This window comes from Oncorhynchus gorbuscha, linkage group LG10, assembly GCF_021184085.1.
Source record: "Oncorhynchus gorbuscha isolate QuinsamMale2020 ecotype Even-year linkage group LG10, OgorEven_v1.0, whole genome shotgun sequence".
Taxonomy (NCBI): domain Eukaryota; kingdom Metazoa; phylum Chordata; class Actinopteri; order Salmoniformes; family Salmonidae; genus Oncorhynchus; species Oncorhynchus gorbuscha.
Window position 1 is genome coordinate 89,401,637 of NC_060182.1, and position 24,958 is coordinate 89,426,594.

Sequence of the window (24,958 nt, forward strand, 5' to 3'; positions counted from 1 at the left end):
GCCCACAAAGAATGTCTGAAAGAAACATATTGCAAATATGCTATGCACATGGCCGCGGTACCCCGAGAGCGCCTGGGTGGGTTTATGCGCACCACGCCACAAGCTGACCCGTGACGAGAAACCGGAATTGGCAGGCTGAAGTGAAATGTTCGACTTCCTGAGGTCACCGTCAAGTTTTGTTTTGGGAGGGAAGTCATTTTATGTGAGTCTACACTTGGTTTGTTTTTAAACTGGCAAATGCGTAAAATTAAGGGTGCGGTCGTGGACAAAGATTCTAGGGACACTAAAAAAAACCGTCGAAAGAAAGTGGAATGAATGTAGCGGTGTGATTTTTCACCTTAAACACTTAACGGTACCATATTTTCATGCTTAGTTTATCTAAGTTTGAAGGTACCTTTCTTACAACCTGTTTCAGGCTCAGTCTTTAAAGGCGAATTATTTCTTTACTTTTTTTCTCAACAATGTTTGTATAGCCTCAAATGAACAAGCTACAGATGTTCATTCAACGTCCGGAGCATGTTTGATTGAATATGAATGGTTTTGTGGTGTAGGCATTGGTTGGAAAAAATACCCAATTGTCATACTTGAGTAAAAGTAGATACCTCAACAGAACATTTCTCAAGTAAAAGACTGAAAGCATTTGGTTTTAAATATACGTGTGTATCAAAATTTAATGTAATTTGCTAAAATACTTAAGTATAACAAGTTAAATTGTAGATAATTTCACATTCCTTATTTTTATTTACGAATAGTCAGTGGCACACGCCAACAAATGTACATTTAATTTACAAACGAAACAGATGTGTTTAGTGAGTCTGCTAGATCAGAGGCAGTAGGAAAGACTTAAGGATGTTCTCTTGATAAGTGTGTGCATTGGACCATTTTCCTACCCTGCTAAGCATAAAAAATATACTTTGGGTTCCAGGGAAAATACATGGAGTAAAAAATATGAATAGTATAGACACCCCAAAAAACGACTTAAGTAAAAAAATTTGAAATGATTTTTTTACTTAAGTATCCCACTGAGGATTGGTAAGTGGATGGGGTATGACTCATTAGTGGAAGATGAATACATACAGTAACATAATGTAGCACTTTTCTTTTGCGTCCTTGTCTCATATGCTAAAACTCCAAATACAAGCAAACTCTTTCTCAATGTCCTAATAGCATACCTGTCATCATGCCTGTCGTATTTCTCACTGTTGCAGATCTAAAACATGGCGGAACCAAACCAAAGACCTCAACGTAAGATGTCCACCGCAGGAGACGGTCTATACAAGGTCCTCGGACTGGAGAAGGGGGCGTCGCAAGACGAAATAAAGAAGGCATACAGGTATCAACCTCTCAACCACAGACAGAAGCTTAGTGAACGACTACAGAACAGATCAAAACGCGTTGGCTTTCTGAATAAAAGCACCACGAACTAAAGCTGTAGTATAGGCTGTCCTGAAGCTGCTGTTCTTTCCTCTTTTTGGAAGATCTCTAGTAAAAATCTACATCTTTCCCTTCTTCTCCCAGGAAACTAGCACTGAGGCATCACCCTGACAAGAACCCAGACAATCCCGAGGCAGCTGAGAAGTTTAAGGAAATCAACAATGCCAACTCCATCCTCAACGATGAGACCAAGAGGAAGGTCTATGACGAGTACGGCTCCATGGGCCTCTATGTCGCAGAGCAGTTTGGAGAGGAGAGTGTTAAATACTACTTCCTCATGCACAAGTGCTGGTTCAAGGCAAGTCTTTAAGCTCCTATACACATTTGCATACATATGCACTTTGCAGACAGCTATACCCAAAAGAGACTTATTGTACCCACTTAATGAGTGCACACTGTACAGGTTTTGTTATAAGCATTTGATTCCTGTTGGAAATGAACTCACGACCTTGGCATTGCTAAATTGTACTGTATGTTAATCATTACTCATTATTAGTGTTGAAAGAAAACAAAACTCTGTTTTCTAGTTTTTTTTTTTACAGTTAGAAGTGTATGCATGAGAACTTGTGCCCTGTGTGACAAAAATCCCTGTGTATTTCCAGACCCTGATGGTGTTCTGTGGAATCTTCACCTGCTGCTGCTGCTGCTGTTTCTGCTGCTTCTGCTGTGGGAAGTGCAAGCCACCGGGGAACGAGGAGCACGCATACGTAGACCCAGAGGACCTTGAGGCCCAGATCAGAGCTGAGCAGGACAGGGGTGAGTGGGGGAAGGGGCAGTGGTATATTGTGTATAATTCTTAATGCCCAGTGATACGTATCGAAGTAGTGTAGTGGAGGTTTACAGCGTTTCAATGAATGAGGCTGATGGAACAGATCAGAATGTTTAGCTTAAAATGTTGTTGAAATATGATTTCTTCACATTTTAGGCACAGCAATGTACTGACGACGGTAGGTCTTCACGTGAATGTTCCTAAATGCAATTTGCGGGGAAAAACGCAGTTCTAAAATGTGCACCCCACATGCAAGCGGTTTCACGGACAGAGATGAAAATATCTGTTAGAGATTTAGAAAGAGGGGGTGATATTAAATATGCAAAAACTATCATGGGTTGCTAATATGACTAGGATAATGCCTTTGGCTGCTAGACAATGAAAGAAAACCAGTAGAACAGGAGAACACATATGTAAGTCTATATAAAAATTATTGCCTTCATGTTTCGATGGTGGGATTATGGCTATAGGCTACTTTCAAGTAAGGTAAGACTTGCCTCCATGAAGTAAAACGTCCAGGTTTAAAACCATTAACAAATAGAAAAAATACGGCGACGCCTAACAGTCTTCTGATAGATGGAAAGGCTTTCCTAAAAACCTTTTCTATTAAATGGTAACCACAGTAGCTACAAAGTAGCCTACCTGTCAGAGTGATATCAGGATTTTTCGCATCAGTCCAGTAGCCTTTTCTTTTTCAAACTCCAACTTGTGCTACAGGAACAACGAAACCAAACATCCGTGCTAAGTGTCTGCACGCAGGGTAACTGCACTAGACCTCAAATTGTCTCCTGATGTGGTTTAAGCATTGTTATGTACTTATAGTGCATTCCAAATTCTGTTTAACTTTTCACTATAAAAACAAAATCTATCTACACACAAAGGCAAAGCGAAAACAGGTTTTTAGACATTTTTGCCAATTTATAGAATATAAAAACAGAAATACCTTATTTACACAAGTATTCAGAGCCTTAGCCATCCTTGATGTTTCTACAACTTGATTGAAGTCGACCTGTGGTAAATTCAATTGATTGGACATGATTTGGAAAGGCACACACCTGTCTATATAAGGTCCCACAGTTGACAGTGCATGTCAGAGAAAAAACCAAGCCATGAGGTCAAAGGAATTGTCCGTAGAGCTCAGAGACAGGATTGTGTCGAGGAAACAGATCTGGGGTAAGGTTACCAAAAAATGTCTGCAGCATGGACCTCTCATTCACACACAAACAAACAAACACAAACGTTTGGACGCACCTAGTCATCAAATAAAGATGTCCAAACTTATGCCTGAATATGTATTTTTTAAATTCATTATTTACAAGTCCAAAAATGGATGTAGCAACTATACATTGCCCCTTTTAAGTGTGCATGTTTGCGCATGTCTCCATTAGGCCTAAGGATCAGCATGAATTAGATTGAGCAATAAAAGCCCCACTTTTATTCCAGTCACTGGCTGTCCACTGGTTTCAAAAACAGTGATTGATTGGCAGTTTAAACGTCTTGAATTCAACCATTATTGGGTTCAAATACACATTTAGATTTGTGAACAGCCATCCACAACAACCACAATCCGTAAGGCGCAAATGGCTAAATGAGAGAGCAGCAGTGTGATTCACATCAATGCCCTATGTATTTATCAATAGTAAGTGATATCCATATCGCCGTAGACTACACCACTGCTGTCAACCTTAACTCCAAGCGTTTATTCAAGTTGGATAATCTTTGGATGCCGACAGCAGTCGCACCAGTGGAAGACATAGCTTGAACTGTAGCCTGCAAAAGCCCATTCCTGCTCTTTTCCCGCGATCCCTCAAACACAATCTGGTGTGTCATCGTGGTGGTCTCTGACTTGTGGTCAGACTCACTCAGGTGGAACAAACTTAAACTTGTGCCTTTTCTATGCTGATTTGAAAGTCATTGAGGAAAACAGAGGTGGCAAAAGAAATGTCGCAAACATCCTTTCTGAATTTTAAAAGTAATCCTCGACGTAATCCTCTAGTTATTCAAACTTATCTGTAATCTGATTACAATATTTTTGCTGGTAACCGATTTACAGTGAATTTCTTGTTGTAATCCGTTACTCCCCAACACTGAAGATAAGGCCCTGCAGTTTATTAATAATATATAATATAATAATATATGCCATTTAGCAGACGCTTTTATCCAAAGCGACTTACAGTCATGTGTGCATACATTCTACGTATGGGTGGTCCCGGGGATCGAACCCACTACCCTGGCGTTACAAGCGCCATGCTCTACCAACTGAGCTACAGAACCCCACTATTAACCTATATGCTTCTTGTTTCGGCCTCTGTTACCAATTTGGTATTTTAGTGCTGAATGTGCTAGCTGTAATAACTAATGTAACAAGTAATAGCTAATGTCATTACTTTTGTTCATTGCAAGCCTGCTTCCTTGTTTGATTGAGATGGTGATTGCATAATTAAGGCAATGTTTTTGTTACTGCCAGTTAATCTACATGGTAAACATGGTATGGAACTGTGGATGATGAGGATCGTTACTAATGGAAGTGGTTGTGTAAAACAAAACAAGAAGAGCACAAACATCCATCTCATATGTGCTAATATAAGTATGTGTCTAGATCTATCATTCTAATAGGAAATCGCTGCCTGCTCGAGAAGAGCTCAGTGAATTAACAGTACATCTCTGTTCTCCCTGCAGGTGATCATCAACCCGTTGTAGTGCAACCTCATTCTGCTGCTGTTGAGAAGGCAGAGTCCGACCACGACCAGTCTGCATCCAACCACTCTGACCCTATATTCACCACAACGGACGAGTAAGAACCTGTTAGCGGGGCGTCTTCCCATAGCCTGGTCCCAGATCTGTTAGTGTTGTTTTGCTAACTCCTATGGTCATAGGGATTTGGCAAGACTGCACAGACATGGGACCAGTCTAGTCTTCCCAGTCTGCTACTGCCAACCAAGATGGTCCACTCCACATTAAAATTCTGTGATCAGTTTCTGGGGATCAGTGGCAGGTGCTGAAATGCTTACAGTCAACCCTCTGTACTATATGTGGCCAAAGCCATGTACAGTTCCTTCAGAAAGTATTCATACCCCTTGACTTATTCCACATTTTGTGTTACAGCCTGACTTATTCTTACCCATGGACACACAATAACTCATAATGACAATGTGAAAACATGTTTTTTGACATTTTTGCTAATTAAATGTATAAATATCTTATTTACATAAGTATTCACAACCTGGAGTCAATAGTTGTTAGAATCACCTTTGGCAGCGATTTTTAAAGCTGAGTATTTCTGGGTAAGTCTAATAGCTTTGCACATATGGATTGTCCAATATTTGCATATTATTCTTTAAAAAATTATTCCAGCTCTGTTAAGCTCATTGCTAGACATCCATTTTCATGTCTTGTCGTAGATTTCCAAGCAGATTTAGGACAAAACTGTAACTAGGTCACTCAGGAAAATTCTATATCATCTTGGTAAGAAAATCTAGTGTATATTTGGCCTTGTGTTTTAGGTTATTGTCCTGCTGACAGGTGATTTTTGTCTCCGTGTCTGTTGGAAAGCAGACTGAACCAGGTTTTCCTCTTGGATTTTACCTGTGCTCTATTCCGTTTTTTTTGTTATATCAACCACTGCCTAGTTCTTGCCGATGACAAGCATACCCATAACATGATGCAGCCACCACAATGCTTGAAAATATGAGGAGTGGTATTCAGTAATGTGTTGTGTTGGATTTGCTCCCAACATAACACTTTCTATTCAAGACATTAAGTTAATTTCCTTGCCACAGGTTTTACTTCAGTGCCTGTTTTGGAATATTCTGTACAGACTTTCTTCTTTTGACTTTGTCGGTTAGGTTATTGTGGTGTAACTACAATGTTGTTGATTCATCCTCAGTTTTCTCCTATCACAGCCATTAAAGTCTGTAACTGTTTTAAAGTTACCTTTGACCTCATGGTGAAATCCCCGAGCGGTATCCTTCCTCTCCAGCAAACTAAGTTAGGAAGGACGCCTGTATCTTTGTAGTGACTGGGTGTATTGATACACCATCCAAAGTGTAATTAATAACTTCATGCTCAAAGAGATATTCAATATTTAAAAATACATTTAAAAAATTAAAAAATACATTTAATAAATATGTCAAATAAGTCCATGCAACTTGTGACTTGATAAGCAAATTGTTACTCCTGAACTTTATTTAGGCTTGCCAAAACAAAGGGCTTGAATACTTATTGACTCAAGACATTTCAGCTTTTCATTTTTTAAATTAATTTGTAAAAATGTCTAAAAACATAATTGCACTTTGACATTATGGGGTATAGTGTGTAGGCCAGCAACACACAATCTAAATGTAATCCATTTTCAATTCTGGGGGTAACAACAAAATGTGGAAAAAGTCAAGTAGTGTGAATAATTAAGGCACTGTATGTTGATTTATATTTTGTTATCTTAATAATAAGACTGTATATGTCTCATTTCAATTGCCAGTTGTGGTCTATGTTTACAAGAGTCATACATTCTTATGATTGTGCCAAGTTTACCTTAATGCGTAGGCGATCTTTTTGTAGATTTGAAAAATTAGAATTTTTAAATAGTACGAAACAGTATGTACAGGGTAACGGTTTCTATGTATGCTTAATGGACCATGTAGAGAGGGTGATTGAATCGAAACTGACATCTCCCAAATGGCTTCTTGTCTTGTGCACTACCTTTTGACCTCCGCTATGTAGTGCACTACTTTTCACCAGGGCCCATAAGTCTCTTGTCAAAAGTAGTGCACTATATAGGGAATAGTGTGCCATTTTGAGAGACAGTCTGAATTCTTAAATAAATGTGCACTTTAAGCGCCTTCTTAGCATAATGAACCACTGTCATAGTAAGGGCTGCTGTGGTCTGCCACTCCCCCTTACGTGGGAGCCAATAACTGCAACTTTAACCTATGTGAAGAAATGCTTGAATGTGTTGTTTATATGTTTGTTTGTAGGCTACAGAGCAATATTTGTTCAGGCTTTATTTTCAGTTTTCCAAAGCTTGTGATTCCAATTTGTAGGATTCTGTTTGCCAACCCCAGTCCTGAACTCACATATGTGTTCACTGTTTTTATTTTGTCATACCTCCCAGTTTTTTTTCTTTCTCTGTGTGTAATAATATAGGAGATGTTGTCATTTAAAACTCTCTCTGTATTCCTGAACCAAATGATTTTCTATATCTTTTGATCTAATCTTGTGTGGTCTGGATACACCTGTCATATTCCCTTTCTGTACACTCTATATATTTGTTTATATTAATCGCTTCCCACGTTCACCCGCTAGACTTTTTAAACACTTGGACACCAAGTAATGACAGTCGTTGAAAGGCGTTGTCTCACACACCAGCAATCCGCATATTTTAAAGTGGGTTTCTGTTGTAGTTCACCAGTTTCAGTGAATACTGCCAAAATTCCAATGCAGGTCAAAAGAATCTTTCCGTAATTGTTCACTCGACCTAATATGGATAGAACAAAGGCCTTGCTTTTAATAAACTTTTTTTTAAATCCTACTTTCAGTTTTATATACTGTTCATACTGTAAAATATATTTATGTGTGTGTGTGTATATGATTAATAAATTGGGGATTCTGATCAATTGTTTGCCTATTCATATCTTCTACATAACTTATTTTTCATGACAATACCATACTTCTACAAGAAATACATGTGTGTAAAGGTGCTTGTGATCCAGAAAAACACGAGACTAGATACCTAATTTATTTACTATCAATGCTTGATACACAATGAGTAGCAGTAGCCACAATAGACGACTGACTTGGAGTGACTTGGCCTGTTATGATAGGTTGATTGTGTAATCATGGCCCCTAGTCAGTTATCTCCCAGTGTCCATAGAAACACCACACCTGATTAACAGGTGTCAGGTTTTCAGCAGGCGCAGGCATGAACCAGATCGATGTTGAGAGGCTGACGGAATTAGGTCGGAGAGGCAGCGATATCATAAGGACAGTGGTGTTTTCCTTTTTGTTGTATAGCCACTGTTTAAGCCTACGTTTTGATTCTTACTAAACTTTCAGGAGCTGTTTTGAAGGAGATTATGGATTCTCAGAAACACCGTTGCGTTGAGGATGATACTACAACATACTCCATGCCATTACTGGGGCATGTAGTTCTTTTATTCTCAACCTTTAAGGCATATGTTAGGAACAGTTACTATTTTAATGTTGCATTATCTTCACCTCAGTTAACAGCTGTTCAGTCCAATTTGCACGAATCGATAAATGGACAACTCCGTTAACAGTTTATAGTTGATAGATTTACGTGTGGTTCTGTGTGAAAGAAATACAGCCTAGACAGAACATGTATTCCAAGTGCTTAGTTATCATTAAATGTACCCAAGTAGCTGATTGTCATACATATTTGTGTGTTTTGTCCCAAACTTTCTTGCTGTTTTTAATACGAGAGCTCTAGTTTCCCATTGTATTATTCCAAGACCCACCAATCAACTTGATCTTGGGACGTTTTCTCTCAGGTCATTACCTGGGTCTGAGCAAGACAAATGTCCCAGTCCAACAGCAGAGACTGGAGACAGAACTGCTGCAGCTGTCCGGTGGCATCCTGTTACTGCTACTGGTCACTGCCATGAGAATGACAGGGCTTCGTGGACAGAGAGTCGTGAGAAGCAGCTGGCCAAGAGGAAACTCATCATCGCTTCTGTTGTCAGCCTGGTCTTCATGGTTGGAGAGGTGATCGGTAAGATTCTGATAAATAATGACACATGAAGAAGATAATGGAGACAGAAAACAGAAACTAATACATTTTGGAGCACAGATTTTTCTATTTACTCAACTTGTAAAATATTAGATCTGGTGGATAAATTCTATTTCTGAAACGTGTGTGTGTGTGTTTCATTTTCTCTATCCTCACAGGTGGCTACGCGGCACACAGTCTGGCCATCATGACCGACGCAGCTCATCTCCTCACAGACTTTGGTAGCATCATGGTCAGCCTCTTCTCTCTATGGGTCTCCTCCAGATCTCCCACCAAAACCATGAACTTTGGCTGGCATCGCTCAGGTTGGTTTAACTTTATAAGAACTCAGACTGGCACCATATATCAATATGCCTTGTTTTAGTCAGAAGAGCTGGCACCATATATCAATATGCCTTGTTTTAGTCAGATGAACTGGCACCATGTATCAATATGCCTTGTTTTAGTCAGAAGAGCTGGCACCATATGTCAATATGCCTTGTTTTAGTCAGAAGAGCTGGCACCATGTGTCAATATGCCTTGTTTTAGTCAGAAGAGCTGGCACCATGTGTCAATATGCCTTGTTTTAGTCAGAAGAGCTGGCACCATGTGTCAATATGCCTTGTTTTAGTCAGATGAACTGGCACCATATGTCAATATGCCTTGTTTTAGTCAGATGAACTGGCACCATATGACAATATGCCTTGTTTTAGTCAGATGAACTGGCACCATGTGTCAATATGCCTTGTTTTAGTCAGATGAACTGGCACCATATGACAATATGCCTTGTTTTAGTCAGATGAACTGGCACCATATGACAATATGCCTTGTTTTAGTCAGAAGAGCTGGCACCATGTGTCAATATGCCTTGAGAGAAGAGGCTGACCATGATGCTACCAAACTCTGTGAGGAGATGAGCAGCGTCGGTCATGACGGCCAGACTGTGTGCCGTGGAGCCGACTGTGTGCCGTGGAGCCGACTGTGTGCCGTGGAGCCGACTGTGTGCCGTGTAGCCGACTGTGTGCCGTGGAGCCGACTGTGTGCCGTGGAGCCGACTGTGGGCCGTGTAGCCGACTGTGGGCCGTGTAGCCGACTGTGTGCCGTGGAGCCGACTGTGGGCCGTGTAGCCGACTGTGGGCCGTGTAGCCGACTGTGGGCCGTGTAGCCGACTGTGTGCCGTGGAGCCGACTGTGTGCCGTGGAGCCGACTGTGGGCCGTGTAGCCTTCTGTAGCTCAGTTGGTAGAGCATGGCGCTTGTAACGCCAGGGTAGTGGGTTCGATCCCCGGGACCACCCATACGTAGAATGTATGCACACATGACTGTAAGTCGCTTTGGATAAAAGCGTCTGCTAAATGGCATATATTATTATTATATTATTATATTTAGCCGACTGTGTGCCGTGGAGCCGACTGTGTGCCGTGTAGCCGACTGTGTGCCGTGTAGCCGACTGTGTGCCGTGTAGCCGACTGTGTGCCGTGTAGCCGACTGTGTGCCGTGGAGCCGACTGTGTGCCGTGGAGCCGACTGTGTGCCGTGGAGCCGACTGTGTGCCGTGGAGCCGACTGTGTGCCGTGTAGCAGACTGTGGGCCGTGGAGCCGACTGTGTGCCGTGGAGCCGACTGTGTGCCGTGTAGCCGACTGTGTGCCGTGTAGCCGACTGTGTGCCGTGGAGCCGACTGTGGCCGTGGAGCCGACTGTGTGCCGTGGAGCCGACTGTGTGCCGTGGAGCCGACTGTGGGCCGTGGAGTCGACTGTGGGCCGTGTAGCCGACTGTGGGCCGTGTAGCCGACTGTGTGCCGTGTAGCCACCTGTGAGGAAAGAGAAAATGAAACACACACACACGTTTCAGAAAAGTGTTCTGAGGCTAAATATAATTTATCCACAAGTCAGATTAACTTTCCTGAGCATGTTTCAGGGAGCTTCAGTACATCCAAAAGATGAAACTTTCCATAATGTATATTTTAATAACAATTACCACTCTCGGTGTGTATTTGGATAGGGAAGCAAAACAATTATCCTTTGTATTTGAACAACAGTCTATGATTCAGTGATTCAGTTTGGGAGATTCAGTGATTCAGTTTGGGAGATTCAGTGATTCAGTGTGGGAGAGTTTACTATTGTAGATTTTGATGTGTTTTTTGTACAGGGGGTGTGAATAGGGAGTGAATTAGTTGACACCTTTCGTAAACCTTTCTCTAATTTCCTGGGAACATCAATGTGTCAGCATTGATATGACCAGATATCATTCCCAATAAGTCCTTCATGTTCACGTGTGTTCTGAAAGTGGTCATTGTGATTAAAAGACACTATTGAAGTTAAGTTGCTAATTGTTGTCATGGCAGAATCAGAAATATTTAGGTAACATTTATAAATAAAATGTTTTATTTATATTATTGCATGCTTATGTGAGATATGTCATTAGAATGTCTATTTTTGGATAACACTGTTGGCTGGTTGCAGTTATCTGTTCTCTGTCAGGGTTCAGTTACTTGGGCCGCAGAGAGGGGAGAGGTCAAGCTTGTCTTCATATGTAAACATATCTTTTAAACCATGTGAAGGGATGATTTAAAAAATATATATATTTTACCTTTATTTAACCAGGCAAGTCAGTTAAGAACAAATTCTTATTTTCAATGATGGCCTAGGAACAGTGGGTTAACTGCCTGTTCAGGGGCAGAACGACAGATAGTACCTTGTTAGCTCGGGGGTTTGAACTTGCAACCTTCCGGTTCCTAGTCCAACTCTAACCACTAGGCTACCCTGCCACCCCAGGGTAATGTTGAAAATGTCAGTGAAGATACCTGCAAGTTGGTCAGCACAACCCCGGAGCACACGTCCTGGTAATCCATCTGGCCCCTCAGCCTTGTGAATGTTGACCTGTTTAAAGGTCTTACTCACATCGGCTACGGAGAGCGTGATCACACAGTTGTCCGGAACAGCTGATGCTCTCATGCATGCCTCAGTGTTGCTTACCTCGAAGCGAGCATAGAAGTGATTTAGTGCGTCTGGTAGGCTCGCACCACACTAAAGGGGGAACCGATTATCTCTTGGCTCCACAATGTCTGTGTGCCAGTCACTGTGTCTCTGTGATCTTGTCCAGGAGGGGTGTATTTGATATATGCTAGTGGATGAGGTAATGTCTTGGTACTATGCTGTACCAAGAACGAGAAGTAGAACCTTGTTTTAGGAGAGCAAACTGAACGATAATTTATAGCTAATGCTGTCTGGCTATGGGATACTCCTCTCTCAAGTAAAGTCTTCCTTTGTAATGTTCCTAAGATCTGTTATTCGTCATGTGAGTTGAGATGGGTGTGTCTTGGCTATAAATGATACTAAGAACTGTTTTGTAAGCACTCTCAGAGAATTAATTGATAGACACTGAATTGATCTGAGAGTCACAGGGTTGTGATGGAGCTCATAATAATTAAAGATGGACTTTATGATAACTCTGACTTGTGTGGTGGTTTGGTCTCATGATTTGGTAATACAGGAAATGTCCACTACATTGTTTACTTCCAATGTGGCTTGAATGTTGGCTGTAATCACATATACATGATATAATATGAATCCATTTCTTATCGTCCCTATAATGTTCTGCAGAAATCCTGGGTGCCTGTTTGTCAGTGCTGTCCATCTGGGCTGTGACAGGAGTGCTGGTGTTCATCGCCATTCAGAGGATCCTTAACGATGACTTTGAGATCCACAGCCAGATCATGCTCATTACCTCAGGCTGTGCTGTGGGGGTCAATGTCTTGTGAGTAAAGCTAAGAATGTCTGTTTTGTCAATATACATTTTTTATTGGCCTTCATGAGATTGGTTGTGAAGGTGTGAGAGACATAGACTGGTCCCAGATCTGTTTGTGCTCTCTTGCTCACTACTATGGTAATTGTAGGACTTGGCAATACAGCATAAAAAGATCTGGACGAGACCTGGTCAGTTGTAGATAATTGGCTGTTCTTCTAACAATAGGCTTTGTTTGTTTGTGAAGAATGGCCCTAATCCTCCATCAGTCCAGTCACAGCCACGGTCCCTCCTACCACCGACCCCATGACAATACAGTCAACCAGTCACACGGCCACTCTCACGGACTCCCTGGTGGCCATGGCAACACCAGCGTGAGAGCGGCTTTTATCCATGCAGTAGGGGATCTGTTGCAGAGTCTGGGGGTACTGCTGGCTGCTACCATTATACACTTCTGGGTCAGTGATGCTGTCGACTTCACTTGCCTTATTCCTTTTAGCTCATAGTGGAGCAAAATGCCTTCACAGTTATTCTTCAGAAAACCCCGGCCATCAACAGGCGAACGGTAGGATGAGATATTTACGCAGCAGAATACGTTAACCATACTTACTGTAGGCTATACCTGCAACTCTGGCTAATATTTAGAAGAAAACGACAGCTTGATTTGAACGTGTCATCTCTTTTTATCCCCAACAGCCTCAGTATAAAATAGCAGATCCCATTTGTACCTTCATGTTCTCTGTATTTGTGCTGGGAACAACTGTCACTATCCTGAAGGACGTCTTCAGGATACTCATGGAAGGTGAGTACACAGGTCATCATCCAAACCTTGAAGTAAATACTTTGGCCTCTGTATTTATCATTCTGGACCTTGAAAGTGTGTGACCAAGTTAAACAACAACAAAAAATATCATTAAAGGCTATTGTAACATGGTTATTGGATGTAATAGTCTCACTGTATAGAATGTTATCATAAGCATCCTTAGTGTTTTTTTGTGGGACTTTCTACAGGGGTTCCTAAAGGTATCGACTTCAATACTGTGAGAGAAATGCTGCTGTCGCTGAGAGGAGTCAAGACCACACACAACCTTCACATGTGGGCCCTCACATTGAGCCAGTCACAGCTCTCTGTACACGTGGCTATAGGTACGCACATGCTTGCACAGACTAACACTACAATACTCTGTCTGTACAATACACTCATGGTCAGACAGATGTACTTGACAAGCATACACACACACACACACACACACACACACACACACACACACACACACACACACACACACACACACACACACACACACACACACACACACACACACACACACACACACACACACACACACACACACACACACACACACACACACACACACACACACACACACACACACACACACACACACACACACACATCTGAATATTCTGTCAGTTGTTAATCAGGAACACCTCAGTATTGGTAGTTTTGTCGTTGTGTTGATGTGACTAAAAATCTCACCAAAAAGAATAGAATCCATATTCCTTTTTGTTTTGTTCTAAAGAGGAAGATGCCAGTCCCCAGCAGGTACTCATGGATGCTACCAAGCTGCTCCAGTCAGAGTTTGGTTTCTCCAGCATCACCATCCAGGTAGAGCAGTATGCAGAGGAGATGATCTATTGCATGCAGTGCCAGGACCCCACGGACTGACATCACTACCACCATGGGGGCTGAGACTGAACTATAGGGACCACTATGGGAGATTGTCTGACTGAATACACCATGGAGGTTATTTGAGAACCCTGTACAAAATCTAGCATGTGCTGGCTAACTACTCGATTGAGATTTGTTAACAGTCTGTCATGACAGATCACTAGTGGGGCTAAAGACTCTATGGACAAGAGAGGTTTCTCTACCCTATGAGAGGGAAGAATTCTTCCCAGTCCGTACTGTACTGTATGTCTGTTACAGTATGCCGTGTGAGGTCACACGACTTCAACAGGGTGGTACTGTAGATTACACACTGGGACGTGAGGTGCTATCATGTCATTTTCCTTAAAGTAGCACTTCTGTGGGAAAAGCTCCTGTTTCGATCAATATTGGTTTTTCTAGTAAGATAACAGACAGATAGACAAGGTCAACAGAAAGTGTCATTGTCACACATAATGTTTTATGTAAAAGATCTGGTCGTGTTTAGATAATTACATGTATGATATTTATTTAGTTTATATTATATAACAGGTGTGGTATATTAACATAAATACTGAAACATTTCAATCTCGAACATTGTTTTTTAAACCTTTCAGTTACCTTATTTCCCTCTTACATTCTTAGTGATTTACTACCAAAGTGAGACCATGGTGATTGAGGGACTTCACAGAGAGGGTGAGATTCAATCCAAGGCGTTTTATAGACCAGCACACTGGTAATCCAACAATGCGCCTTTCAAAGTTCATTTCCCTGACGTCCGTGGAGATCACATTCAATGTAAACATTGTGCATGTCAACTCAAGCATAAATGACCTTTTAAAAGAGTCAAGAACCACGTTTACGCTGCCCTGTAAACGTGCCTTGGATTGAATCCAGCACTCAGTTGTTCAGGCTCTGAGTAATGTGTTGAGCCTGGGGTACAGACGCACGCTGCTCTGTGTCGTCACCTCCATCACCATCTCCAAGGGAAGCTCTTTTACCTTACTGATGTACTCAGCACAGACAGAGATGTTCTTCGGCTCATTTCTCACCTACAGTATGTTTAAGACACAAAAGCAGAGAGGAGAGTAGTGCTGTAAAATATTATTAGCTGTATAAATTATTTTCCAACATTATTTGATGTACGACCACTTTCAAACCGGGATAAAGTCAATGGTATATGGATGTCAATTTATACTCTATACCTTGTTTTTCTCTGACTGTGTGTTTTACCTTGTTTTTCTCTGACTGTGTGTTTTACCTTGTTTTTCTCTGACTGTGTGTTTTACCTTGTTTTTCTCTGACTGTGTGTTTTACCTTGTTTTTCTCTGACTGTGTGTTTTACCTTGTTTTACTCTGACTGTGTGTTTTACCTTGTTTTTCTCTGACTGTGTGTTTTACCTTGTTTTACTCTGACTGTGTGTTTTACATTGTTTTTCTCTGACTGTGTGTTTTACATTGTTTTTCTCTGACTGTGTGTTTTACATTGTTTTTCTCTGACTGTGTGTCAGTAAATAAATGAACACAGCAACAACCCTGTCTGTTTCTCTGGCCCCAAGGCAGGTAAACCAGTTTCTAGACACATGCTCTCCAACGGCAGCTGTTTCACCAGGTTCTGCTTCTTGTGAGAAAACACATAAAGAAAGGAAGAAGAAATGCACTTTGTCTGTTCAGATAAAATGCATTAAACAATAATTATTGTTGAAACAAAGTGAAAAAGTGCTGTGGTGTTACACCTACTCAGTGTGAGAAAACAAAACAAATCACTATTTATTTAAAGTGTACTTAACAAAAGCCTCGATACAGAAAATTATAACAATCATTTTTTTTAAAGAAAGTGCATTATGCTCGGAATACATTTCTTGTGTAAAGTACAATACTAGTTCCCTTTTGAAGTGAACAATAGTGTTCTCTATCAGTCATACAACAAGGCATTGTTCTTTACCTGCTCCTCACTATAGGTGGAGGAATGGAGAAGTACTCAGCTCTCACGCCCTCCATGGCAACCATCAATGACACTCCGAGCATTGACTACAATACAGTATATAAATGAGTAAAACAGTATGTGAACATTGTTAAAGTGACTAGCATTCCATTATTAAAGTGACCAGTAATTCCATGTCTTTGTACATAGGGCAGCTGCCTGTAAGGTGCAATGTTGAGTAACTGGGTGGTAACCGGCTAGTGACAGTGATTAAGTTCAGTACTGGGTGGTAGCTGGCTAGTGACAGTGATTAAGTTCAGTACTGGGTGGTAGCAGGCTAGTGACAGTGATTAAGTTCAGTACCGGGTGGTAGCCGGCTAGTGACAGTGACTAAGTTCAGTACCGGGTGGAGGCCGGCTAGTGACAGTGACTAAGTTCAGTACTGGGTGGTAGCCGGCTAGTGACAGTGACTAAGTTCAGTACTGGGTGGTAGCTGGCTAGTGACAGTGATTAAGTTCAGTACTGGGTGGTAGCAGGCTAGTGACAGTGATTAAGTTCAGTACCGGGTGGTGGCCGGCTAGTGACAGTGACTAAGTTCAGTACCGGGTGGAGGCCGGCTAGTGACAGTGACTAAGTTCAGTACTGGGTGGTAGCTGGCTAGTGACAGTGACTAAGTTCAGTACCGGGTGGAGGCCGGCTAGTGACAGTGACTAAGTTCAGTACTGGGTGGTAGCTGGCTAGTGACAATGATTAAGTTCAGAACAGGCCGTGGCTCGGGTGATGGATGTCCTTGATGATCTTCTTGGCTTTCCTGTAAGATTGGGTGCTGTAGATGTCCTGGAGGTCAGGCAATGCATGGGGAAGACCGCACCACCCTACGGTTGTGGACAGTGCAATTGCCATTCCAGGCGATGATACAGCCCGACAGGATGCTCTCAATGGTGGATCTGTAAAAGTTTGTGAAGGTCTTAGGGGCCTAGCCAAATTTCTTCAGCCCCCTTCACCAAACTGTCTGTGTGAGTGGACCATTTCAGATTGTCAGTGATGTGTACGCCGAGGAACTTGAAGCTTTTCACCTTCACTGCGATCCAGATGAGGGCGTCTCCTGAAGTCCACGATCGGCTCCTTTGTTTTGTTGAGGTTGAGGTTATTTTCCTGGCACCACTCCACCAGGGCCCTCATCTCCATGTAGGCCGTCTCATCATTGTTGGTAATCAGGCCTACTACTGTTATGTTGTTTGCAAACTTGATGATTGAATTGGAGGTGTGCGTGGCTACGCATAGGTAAGTCATTGCTTCCTACCTTCACCACCCGGTGGCGCCCCCATCAGGAAGTCCATGACCTAGTTTGCATCGTCTGTAGATCTATTGGGGCGGTTTGCAAATTGAATTGGGTCTAGGGTTTCAGGTAAGGTGGAGGTGATATGATCTTTAAATACCCTCTCAAAGCACTTCATGATAGTAATTTAGTTCAGTTATCTTTGCTCTCTTGGGTTCATGAACAATGGTGGACATCTTGAAGAAAGTTGGGACAGCAGACTGGGAAAGGGAGAGCCAAATATAGGCTATATCGCAAACAATTAACCAAATCGTATTTCTGGTGGGCTAAAATGGTTAATGTGGTTCTCCTAACATTTTAAAGTTAGGCTTTATTTTTTTAATTTTTCGGAAGCCCTGCCTGCTCTTCAGATCACCAATCAGTTTTTAAATGGTATGGTCATACTTGTCTAGAAAACATCCATCCGTTTATATCACCATGACAAAGTATATACAACACAACGTAACTCCATAGTCAATCCCACTTCTGTGAAATCAAACTGTCCACTTAGGAAGCAACACTGATTGACAATAAATTTCACATGCTGTTGTGCAAATGGAATAGACAACAGGTGGAAATTATAGGCAATTAGCAAGACACCCCCAATAAAGGAGTGGTTCTGCAGGTGGTGAACACAGACCACTTCACAGTTCCTATGCTTCCTGGCTGATGTTTTGGTCACTTTTGAATGCTGGCGGTGCTTTCACTCTAGTGGTAGCATGAGACGGAGTCTACAACCCACACAAGTGGCTCAGGTAGTGCAGCTCATCCAGGATGGCACATCAATGTGAGCTGTGGCAAGGTTTGCTGTGTCTGTCAGCGTAGTGTCCAGAGCATGGAGGCGCTACCAGGAGACAGGCAAGTCCATCAGGAGACGTGGAGGAGGCCGTAGGAGGGCAACAACCCAGCAGCAGGACCGCTACCTCTGCCTTTGTGCAAGGAGGAGCATGAGGAGCACTGCCAGAGCCCTGCAAAATGACCTCCAGCAGGCCACAAATGTGTATGTGTCTGCTCAAACGGTCAGAAACAGACTCCATGAGGGTGGTATGAGGTGGGGGTTGTGCTTACAGCCCAACACCATGCAGGACGTTTGGCATTTGCCAGAGAACACCAAGATTGGCAAATTCGCCACTGGCGCCCTGTGCTCTTCACAGATGAAAGCAGGTTCACACTGAGCACATGTGACAGACGTGACAGAGTCTGGAGACGCCGTGGAGAACGTTCTGCTGCCTGCAACATCCTCCAGCATGACCGGTTTGGCGGTGAGTCAGTAATGGTGTGGAGTGGCATTTCTTCGGAGGGGCGCACAGCCCTCCATGTGCTCTCCAGAGGTAGCCTGACTGCCATTAGGTACCGAGATGAGATCCTCAGACCCCTTGTGAGACCATATGCTGGTGCGGTTGGCCCTGGGTTCCTCCTAATGCAAGACAATGCTAGACCTCATGTGGCTGGAGTGTGTCAGCAGTTCCTGCAAGAGGAAGGCATTGATGCTATGGATTGGCCCGCTCGTTCCCCAGACCTGAATCCAATTGAGCATATCTGGGACATCATGTCTCGCTCCATCCATCAACAGACTGTCCGCCACCTCATCAGGAGCATGCCCAGGCGTTGTAGGGAGGTCATACAGGCACGTGGAGGCCACACACTACTGAGCCTCATTTTGACTTATTTTAAGGATATTACATCAAAGTTGGATCAGCCTGTAGTGTGGTTTTCCACTTTAATTTTGAGTGTGATTCCAAATCCAGACCTCCATGGGTTGATAAATTTGATTTCCATTGATAATTTTTGTGTGATTTTGTTGTCAGCACATTCAACTATGTAAAGAAAAAAATATTTAATAAGAATATTTCATTCATTCAGATCTAGGATGTGTTATTTTAGTGTTCCCTTTATTTTTTTGAGCAGTGTATTTCCCTTTGATGAGCTCAATCTGAACAGTGTACCAAATTATTCAACTCAGTTTCTCCTTCAAGTACCATCTTGCAATGCGCCCTATGTGTCTGTAGGAAATGTGGGAAAGGGCTTTTGTTTCTATAGCAATGTACTCTGCACTTGCTCTGGGTGGAGACAAACTGCAAATTGAACTCTGTGAGAGACTCTTAAATTGATACTGCAATTTGTTTAGCCAATTTTTACAGCAAGCTAGCTACTTCACATGCTGATATTGACATTGGTATTCTTGTGTATTTATGTTTGCTCGCTAGCTACCTAGGATTTTATCAGATTACTTTTTCATTTTCCGTTTTCACAAATATTAGGCTTTAGGGGGTAACTAGCCCCCCCTAAGAACATTGTCTAATGGCTGACACAAAAAAGCAATGTTTGGGGAAAAAAATGGTTTGTGGATGAAAGTCACCCCCCTACACATTCATCAAACATAGGCTCCTGAGTGGCGCAGGGGTCTAAGGCACTGCAAATCCTGGCTGCATCACCCCCGCCTGTGATTGGTAGTCCCATAGGGAGGCCTAGATTTATCCAGGGTTGGCCATCATTGTAAATACAAATTTGTTCTTAACTGACTTGCCTAGTTAAATAAATAAAATAAAAACACATTACTACTTTACTCAAACATGATCTTATTTTTTCTCTCTAAACAAGTGGATTATTTAAAAAACAATTATAGATCTAACTTCATTGGAATATATCTACAACTTTTATTAAATGTAAAAAAATGTCATCAATTTACCACAAAATCGTTTGTTTGAAATATCTCCAAAAGTTGTGCCGACACAGAGGACATGTTTTTGTTGAGAAATAGCAGTGGCAGCCATCGAAAATTATTTGGTAACATCTTGTATTTTCAAATAAAATGTTTATTGGTCACATACACATGTTTAGCAGATGTTTATGTGAATCACAATCCACGATTTAAGATGCATTTGATACATTTGTGGTATGAATGTACAAATAACATAAATAAAATCACTTCCAATTTCATTTGACTAATCCTTTAATTGTTATAAAATATTTTTTACAACATAATTGCATCCACAACCGCCACAGGGGAATGTAAAACTGTAATGATACGTAGTCCGTTTCAGATGAGAACAAAGATGATCATTTTGGCGGATCAGCGGTACACGAGCCCCATCTGCTGCTGCCAACCAGTGACATGACGTAAGATTTCAAAGAGCGGGATTCAATCATGTGATCATTTGACAGACAAGAAGCGCGTGCGCTATAGAGGAGGGAGGCGAATATTGAGTGTATTGCTCTCTGACTGTACACTCAACCTTGAAAGGATACAATCAAATTAAAGATACAGTGAGACAAGCACACATCACTTCAATGCACTGGTCCTGTATTCCGAATAACTGATCTGCCACCTTTTTAAACGGGCTGGGGGGGGGGGGGGGTTCTACGTGCGCGTCATTTTAAAGGTCAGTCGTTTGTTAATTTATATTTCAATAGCACACCCGATTATTCATATATTCTAAACAAACATTAGAAACCTTCGTATTTGTTACCAGTCAGTGTGAGCATTGCAACATGTCTGTCTAACCCTATCTGTAAATGCAGGCGCTTGTGCCTTGTGGAGAGATGGGAGGTTCTCTGAATTGTTCCGCAAATGTTCCATGACGTGAAAATAGGGGGTTTGCAAGGGGTGTCTCATATTCTATCCATCTATTTATTGGGATAGGATAGCCCAGTTCCACATAATGCACATTACATTATTATTATTATTATAGTTTAGACTGGTAATATATGTTCTTTATCTCTTAACACCAGGGTGAGGGAAGAGAGAGAAGGTTGACATTTTGTTCCAGGCAGGAGGATGACATTTTGTTCCAGGCAGGATGCCAATACAGTAAAACAAGCCACCTTGGAATATGAGGTGCAATTTCATTTGATCTTCTCTGATCAAGCCATATCTTGGAAGAGGACATTAATATTCACTCTGTGAAAAAGATGTTTATTTGGGCATGTCTCTGTTGAAGCACCATTATGGTTCTATATAGAAGCCACAAAGAAGCCTTTTAGAAGCCTTTTTATCCAGAGACGGTTCAAAAGAACCGTTTAGAAGCCTTATTATCCAGAGAAGGTTCCAAAGAACCGTTTAGAAGCCTTTTTATCCAGAGAAGGTTCCTTTTTATCAAAGAACGGTTAGAAGCCTTTCCAGAGAAGGTTCCAAAAAAGCCTTTAGAAGCATTTTTATCCAGAGAAGGTTCCAAAGAACCGTTTAGAAGCCTTTTTATCCAGAGAAGGTTCCAAAGAACCGTTTAGAAGCCTTTTTATCCAGAGAAGGTTCCAAGGAACCAAAAGCCTTTAGAAGCCCTCTTGGATGAAAAGGGTTACATGTACCTGTACCTGGAGAATCTATCCTGAGTGCCAGGCTGATAGCACTCTTTTGCCAACTCCTACGGTGTGACACAACAGGCAACAGAGCACAAACAACCTGGCACCCAGGCTAGGAGAATCAAGAATCAAGAGTCAAGATGAAGAACCTTAACAGAGATGAACATTTGTTGCCATGGGAACTCTGAAGAATTATCCCAGATCCTTTTAAGAATCACATTGGTAATAACCTAGTGCTGAACATGGCTGAATACAATGACCTCAGATTCGCCTTTATGTCCAGTTTTCATAATAATCAGTTTAATTTCAAATAGATGTTAAGTCAACATGTAACACTTGATGTATGTTATGATGTTATGATGTTATGATGTCTGATGTATGTTATGATGTTATGATGTTATGATGTTATGATGTTATGATGTATGTTATGATGTTATGATGTTATGATGTTATGATGTTATGATGTCTGATGTATGTTATGATGTTATGATGTCTGATGTATGTTATGATGTTATGATGTCTGATGTATGTTATGATGTTATGATGTCTGATGTATGTTATGATGTTATGATGTCTGATGTATGTTATGATGTCTGATGTATGTTATGATGTTATGATGTCTGATGTATGTTATGATGTTATGATGTCTGATGTATGTTATGATGTTATGATGTCTGATGTATGTTATGATGTCTGATGTATGTTATGATGTTATGATGTCTGATGTATGTTATGATGTCTGATGTCAAATCAAATCAAAGTTTATTTGTCATGTGTGCCAAATACTTATAGGCTCTAACTAATAGTGTGAAAGAAAAAGGTGTGTGTGTGTGTGTGTGTGTGTGTGTGTGTGTGTGTGTGTGTGTGTGTGTGTGTGTGTGTGTGTGTGTGTGTGTGTGTGTGTGTGTGTGTGTGTGTGTGTGTGTGTGTGTGTGTGCAGGTAAGTAAAGAAATAAAACAACAGTAAAAAGACATTTGAAAATAAGAGTAGCAAGGCTATATACAGACACCGGTTAGTCAGGCTTATTGAGGTAGTATGTACATGTAGATATGGTTAAAGTGACTATGCATATATGATGAACAGAGAGTAGCAGTAGTGTAAAAGAGGGGTTGGCGGGTGGTGGGTGGCAGGACACAATGCAGATAGCCCGGGTTAGCCACTATGCGGGAGCACTGGTTGGTCGGGCCAATTGAGGTAGTATGTACATGAATGTATAGTTAAAGTGACTATGCATATATGATAAACAGAGAGTAGCAGCAGCGTAAAAAGAGGGGTGGGGGGGCACACAATGCAAATAGTCCGGGTAACCATTTGATTACCGGTTCAGGAGTCTTATGGGTTGGGGGTAAAAACTGTTGAGAAGCCTATTTGTCCTAGACTTGGCACTCCGGTACCGCTTGCCATGCGGTAGTAGAGAGAACAGTCTATGACTGGGGTGGCTGGGGTCTTTGACAATTTTCAGGGCCTTCCTCTGACACCGCCTGGTGTAGAGGTTCTGGATGGCAGGCAGCTTTGCCCCAGTGATGTACTGGTCCGTATGCACTACCCTCTGAAGTGCCTTGCGATTGGAGGCTGAACAATTGCAACGGGTCAGGATGCTCTCGATGTTGCAGCTGTAGAACCTTTTGAGGATCTCAGCCAAATATGTTTAGTTTCCTGAGGGGGAACAGGCTTTGTCGTGCCCTCTTCATGACTGTCTTGGTGTGTTTGGACCATGTTAGTTTGTTGGTGATGTGGACACCATGGAATTTGAAGCTCTCAACCTGCTCCACTACAGCCCCATCGATGAGAATGGGGACGTGCTCGGTGCTCCTTTTCCTGTAGTCCACAATCATCTCCTTAGTTTTGGCTACGTTGAGGGATTTGTTATTATTCCGTAAAAAAAAAAATTGTGGTATCCAATTATTTACTATCTCGTCTCATCGCTACAATTTCCGTACGGACTCGGGAGAGACGAAGGTCATGCCTCCTCCGAAACACAACCCAACCAAGCCGCACTGCTTCTTAACACAGTGCGCATCCAACCCGGAAGCAAGCCGCACCAATGTGGCGGAGGAAACACAGTGCACCTGGCGAACTGGCAAGCATGCACTGCGCCCGGCCCGCCACAGGAGTCGCTAGTGAGCGATGAGACAAGGATATCCCTACTGGTCAAACCCTCCCTAACCCGGATGACGCTAGGCCAATTGTGCGTCGCCCCATGGACCTCCCGGTCGCGGCCGGCTGCGACAGAGCCTGGGCGCGAACCCAGAGTCTCTGGTGGCACAGCCCTAGACCACTGCGCCACCCGGGAGGCCCCAATATGTTGTTATTCTGACACCACCTAGCCAGGTCTCTGACCTCCTCCCTATAGGCTGTCTCGTCGTTGTCGGTGATCAGGCCTACCACCATTGTGTCGTCTGCAAACTTAATGATGGTGTTGGAGTCGTGCCTGGCCATGCAGTCGCGGGTGAACAGGGAGTACAGGAGGGAACTGAGCACGTACCCCTGCGGAGCTCCAGTGTTGAGGATCAGCGTGGCAGATGTGTTGCTACCTACCCTCACCACCTGGGGGCGGCCCATCAGGAAGTCCAGGATCCAGTTGCAGAGGGCGTTGTTTTAGTCCCAGGATCCTTAGCTTAGTGATGAGCTTTGAGGGCACTATGGTGTTGAACGCTGAGTTGTAGTCAATGAATATCATTCTCACATAGGTGTTCCTTTTGTCCAGGTGAGAAAGGGCAGTGTGGAGTGCAATAGAGATGGCATCATCTGTGGATCTGTTTGGGCGGTATGCAAATTGGAGTGGGTCTAGGGTTTCTGGTATAATGGTGTTGATGTGAGCCATTACCAGCCTTTTAAAGCACTTCATGGCTACGGACGTGAGTGCTACGGACGTGAGTGCTACGGACGTGAGTGCTACGGACGTGAGTGCTACGGACGTGAGTGCTACGGGTCTGTAGTCATTTAGGCAGGTTGCCTTTGTGTTCTTGGGCACAGGGACTATGGTGGTCTGCTTGAAGCATGTTGGTATTACAGACTCAATCAGGGACATTTTTCAACCTTTATTTAACCAGGCCAGTCAGTTAAGAACAAATTCTT

At 42.4% G+C, this 24,958-nt stretch overlaps 2 protein-coding genes and 1 long non-coding RNA gene across 5 annotated transcripts; all 3 read left to right on the plus strand.

Moving 5' to 3' along the window:
• The first annotated feature begins 74 nt into the window (after positions 1–74).
• Positions 75–6,184, plus strand: dnajc5gb (DnaJ (Hsp40) homolog, subfamily C, member 5 gamma b). 3 transcript variants are annotated; one of them, XM_046367420.1, is made up of 5 exons: positions 75–202; positions 1,209–1,333; positions 1,519–1,732; positions 2,037–2,190; positions 4,883–6,184. In XM_046367420.1, the coding sequence occupies exons 2-5, from the start codon at positions 1,218–1,220 to the stop codon at positions 4,999–5,001; spliced, it is 603 nt and encodes a 200-aa protein (XP_046223376.1). In that variant the 5' UTR covers positions 75–202; positions 1,209–1,217; the 3' UTR covers positions 5,002–6,184. The 3 variants fall into 3 exon arrangements, with proteins under 3 accessions (XP_046223376.1, XP_046223377.1, XP_046223379.1); XM_046367421.1 differs by lacking the exon at positions 75–202 and adding an exon at positions 209–352; XM_046367423.1 differs by lacking the exon at positions 75–202 and adding an exon at positions 305–323.
• Positions 6,185–8,111: 1,927 nt separating this feature from the next.
• LOC124045348 (zinc transporter 2-like) lies at positions 8,112–15,872 on the plus strand. Its single transcript, XM_046364650.1, has 8 exons — positions 8,112–8,339; positions 8,710–8,930; positions 9,107–9,253; positions 12,528–12,681; positions 12,917–13,127; positions 13,366–13,471; positions 13,681–13,815; positions 14,214–15,872. The coding sequence occupies exons 1-8, from the start codon at positions 8,275–8,277 to the stop codon at positions 14,357–14,359; spliced, it is 1,185 nt and encodes a 394-aa protein (XP_046220606.1). The 5' UTR covers positions 8,112–8,274; the 3' UTR covers positions 14,360–15,872.
• Positions 15,873–20,890: 5,018 nt separating this feature from the next.
• LOC124045349 lies at positions 20,891–22,198 on the plus strand. The gene is made up of 3 exons (XR_006840834.1): positions 20,891–20,963; positions 21,313–21,665; positions 21,709–22,198. It is a non-coding gene; the product is annotated as an uncharacterized LOC124045349 (long non-coding RNA).
• The last annotated feature ends 2,760 nt before the right edge of the window (positions 22,199–24,958 follow it).

Excerpts from the sequence above, each read along its gene's own strand:
- dnajc5gb (XM_046367420.1), top strand. The coding sequence starts at position 1,218 with ATGGCGGAACCAAACCAAAGACCTCAACGTAAGATGTCCACCGCAGGA. Across the intron at positions 1,733-2,036 it reads TGCACAAGTGCTGGTTCAAG|ACCCTGATGGTGTTCTGTGG; the intron begins GCAAGTCTTTAA and ends GTGTATTTCCAG. Across the intron at positions 2,191-4,882 it reads CAGAGCTGAGCAGGACAGGG|GTGATCATCAACCCGTTGTA; the intron begins GTGAGTGGGGGA and ends TTCTCCCTGCAG.
- LOC124045348 (XM_046364650.1), top strand. The coding sequence starts at position 8,275 with ATGGATTCTCAGAAACACCGTTGCGTTGAGGATGATACTACAACATAC. Across the intron at positions 9,254-12,527 it reads CTTTGGCTGGCATCGCTCAG|AAATCCTGGGTGCCTGTTTG; the intron begins GTTGGTTTAACT and ends AATGTTCTGCAG. Across the intron at positions 13,472-13,680 it reads CTTCAGGATACTCATGGAAG|GGGTTCCTAAAGGTATCGAC; the intron begins GTGAGTACACAG and ends GACTTTCTACAG.